At 39.2% G+C, this 11,290-nt stretch overlaps 1 protein-coding gene across 1 annotated transcript; it reads left to right on the top strand.

Moving 5' to 3' along the window:
* Positions 1–9,600: 9,600 nt before the first annotated feature.
* Positions 9,601–10,425, top strand: LOC137651000 (craniofacial development protein 2-like). The gene has a single exon (XM_068384138.1). The coding sequence runs from the start codon at positions 9,601–9,603 to the stop codon at positions 10,423–10,425; it is 825 nt and encodes a 274-aa protein (XP_068240239.1).
* The last annotated feature ends 865 nt before the right edge of the window (positions 10,426–11,290 follow it).

The following is an 11,290-nucleotide window of genomic DNA, read 5'->3' as shown; positions in this document are numbered from 1 at the left end:
TTCTCCCCGGCTATAAAGTTTTGTTAAAGGATTTCACCACAATTACTTTCAATATCTGGCGCTGAAAATCTATTTAACCACTTCGTATTCCAGCCTTCCGTATTTTTGAATCATGCTCAGCACAGTTTTATAATATGAATTTTACGGCAAATAACATCATACGTCAAAACCAGACGTGGAATTGCAAATGAACTTCCATTTCAATATGTTATTCATATCACGTTTAGGAGACAGAAATGTACAGAAAGTTAAACTGGTTTACGTATACAATGCAGATGAACGTCCCACGCAAAAGGAATACGATATTTTCTTTTGGAGTCCAAATCAAAACCGAAAATAATAGTTTCATAAAAGGTAAGTAGTAGTTAGTAGTAGTAGTAGTAGTAGTAGGAGAGAGAGAGAGAGAGAGAGAGAGAGAGAGAGAGAGAGAGAGAGAGAGAGAGAGAGAGAGAGAGAGAGAGAGAGAGAGAGAGAGAGAGAAATTTCCTTGAAGCACATACGCAATGGCTTGGGTTCGGAAAGGAAAGAGATAAAAAGACTTTTAACTAAATAAAATATTTTAATCAATGAACTTAACCACTGTACCGCCAACTGATATGAATTATTGCCTAGCAAAAAAATAGAAAGGTTTCATACCATGACTTGGTTACATTTTTCCGACTTTATTCAAATGGAAATTTATTTTTTGAAAAAAAAAAAAAAAAAAACAGAGTACAGAAATTTGATTATTTCTCTCTCTCAGAAACGTATAATTGTTACAACTGTTGGGTCTGGTATTTGTTTAATGAAGATTTTTTCATTTACTTGTCGTGAATTTTAATATCATGCTAGTTAAAAGTGAATCTCTCTCTCTCTCTCTCTCTCTCTCTCTCTCTCTCCTCTCCTCTCTCTCTCTCTCTTCTCTCTCTCTCTCTCTCTCTCTTTTCTAGTATCCTACTTTTCCAACTAGTTGTGTAATTTAGCAAGAAATAATAATAATAGTAATAATAATCATAACAGTAGTGCATGGAGAATACTGTAAGTGTTGGTAACTTCCTTAACCTTAATCGCGGGGGGGGGGGGGGAGGATACAACTTAATAAACAGTTTCTCAATATCCATTAAAAGAAAATACACAAGATACGTGGGTTACAAGAGGAGATAACTTATCAGCTAATGGTACGAAGAAAAACAGCATCATGGTAACACAACAGATAAGTGTTGCCAATGCTGACTCAATGTTGCCATATCATGTCAATAACATTACACGAATTAATCTACTGATATAATTAGATATAAGGTACTTCCATTCAAGGTATCATCAACGCCTCCTTGGAAGTTACCAGAGATATCTTTTTGTAAATATTTTATTGGAGATAAGAAGAATATGTCAGACCTAGAAGCCAGGTCTCTTTTTATTGAACATGTTAAAGAACATAGAGGATCAACTTTTATCTATACTGATGGTTCCAAATCTGATGCTGGCGTTGAATTTGGAGTACATAGTAATGGTTTTAATTGTAGAGGTGCACTTCCTCTGACCGCTTCCATATTTACTGCCGAACTGTATGGCATATTAACCGCTATTGAGAAATTAGCGTTGGAGAAGGAGGGTAATTTTACAATTTTTAGTGATGCAAGGAGTGTCCTTCAAGCTATAGAGGTTTTTAATTCTAATAACCCTCAAGTTTTAAAGATTTTAGAAGATGGCTTTTTATTATTGGGACGGAGAGGTATAACAGTTCAATTTTGTTGGGTTCCAGCACATGTAGGTGTGTCTGGGAATGAGAAGGCAGATTCACTGGCTAAGAAGGCTGCATCCGAGTTGCTGCTAAGAAGGTATCTCCATTCCCTGTAATGATTTCTTACCTGATATCAAGAAATTGGTTTGCAAAAAATGGCAACAGCACTGGGATAGCCTAGATGGCAATAAAATGCGAGAGGTAGCAAATGACATATCTCCTTGGAGGTATAATATGATGCCCCGAAAATGGGAGACGTCACTTTGTCGTCTCCGTATTGGTCACACTCGGTTGACACACGAGTGTTCTGCTGAAGGGCCAACACCAAACCGTATTGTGACGACTGTTTAGTACCTTTAACAGTAAGGCATTTGTTGATCGAATGCCCCATTTATAACAACTTAAGGAATACATATTTGTTTGAGGCTCGAGGTGAGGGTGGCAGGTTCATCCTTGCCAAGATTCTTGGAAATGATGTGGTCCTACCATGCAAGTGGCATTTTTAGATTTATTTCAGAAGAAGGTCTTCTGAAAAATATTTAACTTTTATGACATTCAACTTTTATGATTTTAATTGAATACTCTTTTATTTTCTTATTTTATTTTAATTTTTATTTTTGTATACATAAATTAAATGTTACCTGGCGTCAAATAACCTTAGATATCAGGATGCCTGAAAACTTTTAATCAATCAATCAATCAATCTACTGATATACAACATCTGGAATAATTGGTGAAAGTACACAATACAGTTAATAATACGAACACCCTTGGTTAGATCGACGTTGATACGTACACCTGTTCCATTCTTTGGCGACGACGACGAGAGGGTGTCCCCAAACCGAAAGGTCATCACCAGCTGGTTTGATTATGCCTTGGGCCATCATAGAATCAAGCTCTCCTTTGACTTGGTCCTTAAAATCAAATGTATTTGTCTTGGGGAGTGGATAGCAAAAGGCACTGCACCATCCTTAGGTGGATTCTCATGGGAGGACCAACCATGGGCTTGAGAGGAGCTGTCTTCAAATCTTCTTTCGAGACCAACACAACCTTTAAATTCCTGGAGAAAGTATTCCCTGGTTGCTGAAGGTAATGTAGTTGCTGAGAATGGGCAGCTCCTTGCATCTATTGACATGTTGACTTCTGAAATGGGTTTGTGAATGTCTGGAGATATTGTGAACAGCTTTTATCAATGACCATAGGATAAAGGTGGAACTTTTACATTTTCGTGAAACCTGACTCCTGGTAAGACATGATCGCTTTCCTAATGCAAGGGAAGCTTGTAATATGTGACATCGGAGATCAATCCGCTGTGAACATTAGCAATCGGTGGAAATGGTTGCAAGCAGCTCCTGGAGATACCCATGGTGTCCAGGTGTTGCTGTCCGAATAACGGTGACGTCGGAACCTGTGTGTCAGGTAGCATCTTGATGCGAGAGTTAACATCGCCAGATGAAAAGAGGACACAGATAGGTTTGGGCATCTTTGGAGATGGTGGAAGGCGATCTTAAGCGAAGACAGCTGGTCCCTGAATCTTGTCGTTTGTTGGAGACTACAGAGGCCCCCCTGGTGCTTGAAGATCAGGCTCAATGACCAGTTTTTCTTGTTATCCTTGAAGCATTTAACGAAATGTCCAATACGGTAACAATGTCGGCACTGGACTTTGCTGGCAAAACACTTCAACATCCTGGACCAATGGCCGGACACGGTCACAGTTTTTGCAGGTACTGTTGGCAGTACGGCATTTATCAGGTTCATGCTGACGGGGCAAAATACTGGCGTAAAACGCCTGGCTTAGAGGACTCTGGCGAAGGTGAAGGCTTCCCCCTGATTTCTTGCTGAAATGGCACACAACTGGCTAGGTGGGCCACGCATGGCAGAAGTTGCAGTTTTAGCTGCCTCATACGATCGACAGGTTGTGACAAAATCTTGTAGAGGAGAGTTGGCGTCCAAGGCAATCAACTTCTGATCCAACTCTACTTCTCAAATACCCATCAAAATAGTAATTTTCAGTTGGGTCTCTTCACATGCAGCGGCATTATCTGGGCACAAATCAACTTCTTCTACGATGCATCGAAGTCTCACGTAGAAATCAGAAAAAGATTCTCCTTCCATTTCTTTACAGCTAAGGAACTCTCTTTGGAGAAGGACTTCATTCCTCAAATCCTTTACATGCAACTGTAGAGCATCCAGGACTTCGTGTACAGGCTTATCTGTAGAGGGAGAAATCTGTAGTGTGTTTTCTAAAACACGCTGTGTTTCAAGGGTTAAACATATCCTCATCTGGATAATTTGTTTTTTCACGTGGAAGCTTACAGAGATCCACCATAATGGCAGAGTCATCCGACCGGCGTCTCCATTCCCTGAACATTGGGAATGTTGCGTCTGCCTTCAGTGGGGTGTGCGTTTGGGCTGTTGCCTTTTGTGGAGATGGGAGAGAGGGTTGATTGGAATTAGAATTCAACTTTGTGTCAGGTGTATAGTTCCCTGGATGAGAATGGACAATCGAGGCAAGAGTTTGAATGAGAGCAGTAAACCTCGCATTTTCTTCTTCTCTTCTAAGATCATCCTCTCGTAGGTGAATTGCTTCTTGTTCCCTTCTTCTTTCTTCTTCACGTTGTCTTTCCTATCTTCTTACTTCGTCTTCCCTTCTTCTTCTTTCATCCTCATACAAGCGAGATTCCTAAAAAAAAAAAAAAAACGAAATAAAGCAAGGAAATCAGTCCCGGTAACTTGAGAGGCAGACGGGGGATAGTAGTGGGGACTCAGGTACTCAAGAGTGGTGGGGAGGGAGAGGCAGCACCCTCTAAATATCCCCCAACACTGTGAGAGTGGGCAGCATCGACGCCGTGGGCACCCATATCACTCAATGGCCCTTGTTCTCTGGGCTCTTCTGACTGCTTTGCAAGTATATCTCTCGAGTAAATTATTACTTTCGATGTGCGGTGAGCCAAAATACAGGTCCAAAAAAGTTATCAAAAAACAACACGAACTATTTTAAAACAAGAATCATAAGAAAAGTTTGCAAAGCAAGTGTGTGTGCATGTGCATGAACACGTCAGCCAGCGACTGTGAGTTGAGGGGAGCAGCAACTCTTCCCCAGGCAGTCACCCTATGACGATGACTGAGACCAGATGTGTCCACGCATGCACCGACAGAGTCCCAACAGAATATTTGCTTCTCTCTTGAAATAGCACAGCAAAAAAATTGGAAGTAAAAAAGAGCACTATAAAAGCACAATGCACTTCACTGTTTACTTGCATCACTACACTGTACATGAAATATGAATAAATGGAATTACAATGAATACACATTTGATCTGAGAGTCCATTAATGGCGTCGACCGGTTCCTGTTGTCCATGTCTTGAAAAAAGTTCTCATAATACGACACTGTAAGTTCACTGTGCCATACACGTGTTGGTAACTTCCTTAGCCTTAATTGGCGGGGCAAGGATGCAACTTAAAAAGTAGGTTCTCAATGTCTATTAGAGTAAATACACAAGATACATGGGATATAATAGAAGATAACTTACCAGCTACGGGGACGAAGACAAACAGCATCATGGGAACACAACAGATAAGTGTTGCCAATGCTGACTCAATGTTGCCATATTATGTCAACAACATTACAGGAATTAATCTACTGATATGCAACATCTGATATAATGGTTGAAAGTACATAATACGAATACGTACAATAATACTAATTATGATAATGGAGTAAATGGTACATACAATAATAGTAATCCTCATAATACTGGTACATGGGAAATGTGTCTTTTCATGTACCTATAGATACAGTATATGGAAATCTTTCATGTTATGGATTTGGAAGGAAAGCTACCAATTTTTATTCAAGCTTTTGTTTCACATACATTTTTTTTAAGTTAAAGTAGATGAAAATCTGTTAGAGAGGTAGTTTGCTAAGTGTAAGCCAATTTTCATTAGCCATTAATGGGGTATTCTCTTTTATTCTGCAAGATATTCGCTCAACACTGTATATGATCTTTCCATATCATTTGCTGGAACTAGAATGTCGATGGTTGAGAGAAAAAAAATCTAAATTGATAAAATTGTTCATTGGGGTGATATGAATTGATTTAAGTTTTTGACAAGGAAAACTGTTTAATTGTAGATGTGCACTTCCTCTGGTATCTTCCATCTTTACTGCCGAACTATATGGCATACTAACCGCTATTGAGAGAAAAGCATTAAAAGATGAGGGTCATTTTACTCTGTTTAGTAATGCAAGAAGCTTTAAAGAATTTTGATTCCAATAACCCTTTTCATTTAAAGCTTTCAGATTGGCTTTCTATTATTGGACTGAAATGTATATATGCTAGAATTTGCTGGGTTTTGGAACACTTAAGTTTGACTGTGAGTGAGAAGGCAGATATACTAGCAAAGAATGTTGTAGCTGTGTTACTACCAAGAAAGAGTGCACTTCTCTGTGGTGAGTTTTTCACCTGGCATTAAGAATTTTATTCATAACATTTGTCAACAGTGTGATGGGCCAAGAGTATGTTGTGAGTCAAAGGTGAAATGGATGCAACTGCATAACTTTATTGCAGACACATCGAGTATATATACACACTAGGTCTTGGTAAGAAGGTAACAAAATACTAACATGCTATTTCTTGTCAAAGCGGCTACTGGTTTTGTTAACAGTTAACATTGAAGTAGGCAAACATGTTGATACAAGTTACTGTCCATTGATGGGAGAGTAAAGATGCTAAGAATAATATATAAAAAAAAAGAGATGTCGTTACTATGTATGATCGTGTGACAAAGGGTAGTACATGGCCACCCCGCCTAAAAATGGCATACTGTATATGTTAAATAGGGCGCCCTGATCTAGAGAGGCAAACTGTAGGTGGGTTATCTGGCAGGAGATAAGCAGGTTATAGACGATCAATAGAGACCCAGTCTTCTTTGCCAGGAATGTTTAATATGAATGCTTTCGGATTGCGTCAGATCACAAGGAGAGGTCCCGGGTAAGGGGGCATTAGTGGTGGTTTGCTAGTGTCATTGTGTAGGATGACGTGCGTTACAGAATGCAAGTCTGTGGGTAAGTGATGCTTCGATGAGGGCTTGTAAGTCTGGCGACATGGAACAAATTTTCCCACGACGTGACGTGTGCTCTGGAGATCGTTGGAGGAGGTCGCAGAAGGAAAAAATTCAGCTGGGACGACCAACGGGTCGCCATACACCATTTAAGTGGCTGAGACGTCCAGGGCGTCTTTAAGAGTATCCTCAGTCCCAGGAGGATCCAAGGAAGCTGAATAAACCAGTTGGAGTCCTTGCAGCGGGACATCAAAGCTGTTATGAGGGTGCGATGAAAATGTTCAACCATTCCATTGTCAGCGGGGTTGTAGGCAGTTGTCTGATGTAGGATGATGCCCAGGAGATTCGCTAATGATGTCCACAATTGAGAGATGAAAGTAGTTCCCCCTGTCAGAAGTAATATGCTCAGAGATACCAAATCTCCCTATCCATTCTGAGAGTATGGCAGATGTACATGAGGAGGACGTTGCAGTTTCTATGGGAATGGCTTCACACCAACGAGTCGAGCGGTTGATGACAGTAAACAGGTAATGATGGATGTCCCTGTGATGTGGCTAGGGGGCATACAACATCGATGTGAATGTGGCAAAAAGGACTCTGAGGTTGAGGAAAGTTGCCCACTACTGAATCCATGTGTCGATGTACTTTGGAAGTTTGGCAAGAAGTATATACGCAAACCCAATCTTTAGCATCCTCAATAATGCCGTGACATATGAACTTCGTCTTCAGCAGCTGCGCAGTAGAACGGTGCGGGGGATGTGAAAGGATCTGAATGAAATCCAACACCTATCACCGCAAAGGAGCAGGAATCCACGGTTGCGGTTTACCAGTACTGACGTCACAGAGTAGGGTTGTGTTGGAGTCGTCAAGAGGGACGTCTTCCCAACGTAGTGATGTGCAGGATGTCCTACATGCTTAATACTCTGGATCCTGTCGTTGGGCCTCAGCCAAGGCATTGTAATCCAATCCCAGTTGAACGGCGGCCAACGTGTTTCTTGACAGGGTATTGGCAACAGGATTCCTTTTCCCAGGAACATGTTGAAGGGTGCAATTGTATTCAGTCACAACAGAGAGATGTCGGCGTTGTCGGGAGGACCAGGCGTCAGACTGTTGGATGAAGGCATGCACCAGAGGCATGATATCTGTGCGAATGACGAAAGGTGTTACTTTTAAGAACTGGCGAAAGTAATGGACAGCCAAGGGCACCGCCAGCAATTCGCGATCGAAGGTAGAATAACCCGATTCGGACTTAGACAGTTTTCTGCTGAAGAAGGCCAGTTGGCGGGGCGAGCAGTTGACCACCTGTTCGGGTACTGCACGAATATCAACATCGCTAGTATCGGTGAAGAGGAGGAGAGGTGCATGCGGGATGGGAAAAGTGAGAGCAGCAGCGGTTGATAGGGCATTTTTTGCTTTATAGAAGGCCGAGTCTTGAAGGGGACCCACACTTCAGGTCTTCAGGTCTGTGTTGACCAATCGTTGGTGGGCAATATCGACCAGAAGGTGGAACTGATAGAGGTAATTCACACCGAGGACGTCAGCAATGAGAAACTTCCAATTAAATTTGCCAGTTCCAAACGATAATGTGAGGTTCTCGTAACTATAGGTTGGTATCGCAGATCCGTTGTCAGCTACCAGGCAGACGTCGGCAGAGTTCCCTTGGCAAAAAAGAAAGAGACAAGCACCCGTGTCTACCAAAAATCGCACATCCGTTCCTGCATTATGTAAAAAGAAAAGATTAGAAACACAGGAGCCCACTGCCATGAGCGATGGCCTACTTACATGTTTTTTGGCCACTGACATTTCTTGGAACATTTCTTCGCGGCAGCCCCGAATCTGGAGTGGTAGTAACAAAACTGCTAGTGATGAGATATATTAGCTTATTTTTTTTTTTAATCTTCCAAGTCAGAAAGTACTGTTTATATCAAAACAAAGTTATCAGACATAGCATCTTTACCATTATAGGTATTTCTAATATTTCCTGTGCATATTAACACTATTTTCACATCGAATAATCATATTTACTCATTTCAAATTAGAAATTTGCACATTTTTGTTTTAGCCAATGTTCAGAATTACTGTATTTTGTGACAAACAGACGGACGTTAAGTTACATAAAATTTTAATATGGATATTTTTTTGCATATAACATTTAACGATGATCAACAAAATTGGATACTGTCATAAAGAGTGATATATGTATATATATATATATATATATATATATATATATATATATATATATATATATTCATATATATATATATATATATATATATATGAATATTCATATACATATATACATATATATATATCCATATATATATATACATATATATATATATATATATATATATTCATATATATATATATATATATATACAGTGCTAGGTGGTATATCTTAGCAATTGCTGTTTACCAACGGTTATACTTGTATGAGCAGATGAGCAATTTAGCAGAGTAATAAAAGCTTTGGGTAAGGAGGAAATGCCTCTAAAATCTCAATAAAATAATTGGCCGCAGGGCGACGGACTGCGTTTAAGGCAATGGAAAAACTGTTTCTTCGGCTTTTACTTGTGATACCTGGTGGTTGATCTTACTAGAATTAGTTTGGACTATTTAGCTAGGCACTGAGCATCATAAGGAACTAGCTATCCTTTGATGTATCTAACCAATGAATCCTCTATGGATTTAGTCACTCATGGATAGAGAAGATGAAAGAATGGCCCCCAGTCTCGTCGTAGTGGGGTACTAAGAATCTCCGGTTTATAAATACTAGAGAAAAATTGAGAATATATAATTTTAATATTAGAACCATGAATCAGATTGGGAAGTTACAGCAAGTGGAGAGTAAAATCATGAAATATAATCTGGATATCTTGGCCATAAGTGAAACACGTTGTAATGGGATTGGTATGGAAACTTTAGCCAAAGGCAATATATATATGTTTTCAGGAGGATCGGATGGAGTTGGAAGAGAAAGGGTAGGAATGATGATGACACAAAGAGCAGAAAATCTATTAATTGAGTGGAGAGCTGTAAATAGTAAATTGTTAATAGCAAAGTTCAAATCAAGGCAGTGCAATATAAGTATTATAGTTTTCTATGCCCCAACAAATGATCCCCCTGAAGAAAAGATAGATAAATATGATGAAGAACTGCAGAGTGTAATAGATGAGATCCCAGAAAGATATATGAAAATTGTGATTGGTGACTTCAATGCTAAAGTTGGAAAGAATAATCAATGGGTAGAGAATATGATGGTTGGCGAGGGTCTTGGCGAAGTTTCAAATGAAAATGAAGCACATTTTATAAGTTTATATTCAACAAACAATGTTTTTATTGGAGATACTGTTTCTGAACACAAGAACATTCACAAGTATACATGGACTTCACCATGTAGCAATTACAAAAATCAAATAGATCACAGTATCATTAATGAAGAGAGTAGGAGGACTATGAAAATTGCAAGAAGCTGTAGAGCTGCAGATATTGGTTGTGATCACCAGCTACTCATTGCCACACTGAAATTAAAACTGAAAGCACCCAACAGAAATGTAGATAGAATACCTAGGTTCGATACAACTAAGCTATTAGAAGAGAAGCACCGAGAAAAATTTGAAATTGGTTGTAGGATATGATTTGCAGTTTTAGAGACTCTAAGAAACGAAGAAAAGCCAATTAATCAAGAATGGAGTGATAATAAGAACATATATCGGTCACTTCGTAGTGAAGTCTTGGGACACAAAGTTACAAGGAGAAAGCCAGGGATATAAAATAATACTTGGGGTATTATAAAAAGCAGACAGAGAAAGAAATTGGTTGTTTAAAGTTTTCGAAGAAGTAATGGAAATTACAAGGGAGAGCATGCTAACGATTCCATTATTGGTAGTGAGGTCAAAAGAAAATCCAGGAATGACTGGAGAGAAAATTTAGTCAGTAAAGCAGATGAGGCTGACAAAGCTATAAATTCAGGAAGTGGCTATGGTGTAATAACTGCTCATACAATTATCAATAAGATCTTGACTGAGGTAAAGAAAAAGAAGCATATACCCATCAAAAAGAGAGATGGATCTGTTATAACAACAAAATATCAAGAAAGACAAAATTGGATGGAAAAACCTAGTAAGGGCATGAATAGGAGATAAGAAGGGAATAATCTAATTGATATTCCTGAAGCTGATGTGCCCATGAATGAATTATTACTGTTATTATTAATTGCTAAGCTATAACCCTATTTGGATAAGCAGGATGCTATAAGCCCAGTGGCTCCAACAGGGAAAATATCCCAGTGAAGGAAGGAAAAAAGGAAAATAAAACATTCTAAGAAGAGTAATAACATTAAAATAAAATCTCCTTTGTCAACTATGAAAAACTTTAACAAAACAAGATGAATAGAAATGACATAGAATAGTCTGCTTTAGAGTATCCTTATGCAGAAGAACGCTAACCCAAGACAGAGGAAGACCACAGTACTGAGGTTATGGCACTACCCAAGACTAGAAA

The sequence above is a fragment of the Palaemon carinicauda genome, chromosome 12 (genome assembly GCF_036898095.1).
Source record: "Palaemon carinicauda isolate YSFRI2023 chromosome 12, ASM3689809v2, whole genome shotgun sequence".
Classification (NCBI taxonomy): domain Eukaryota; kingdom Metazoa; phylum Arthropoda; class Malacostraca; order Decapoda; family Palaemonidae; genus Palaemon; species Palaemon carinicauda.
Note: the sequence above shows the minus strand (reverse complement) of the source record. Positions and strands in the feature narration are given on the sequence as shown.

Coding starts and splice junctions, on each gene's coding strand:
- LOC137651000 (XM_068384138.1), top strand. CDS start 9,601: ATGAATCAGATTGGGAAGTTACAGCAAGTGGAGAGTAAAATCATGAAA.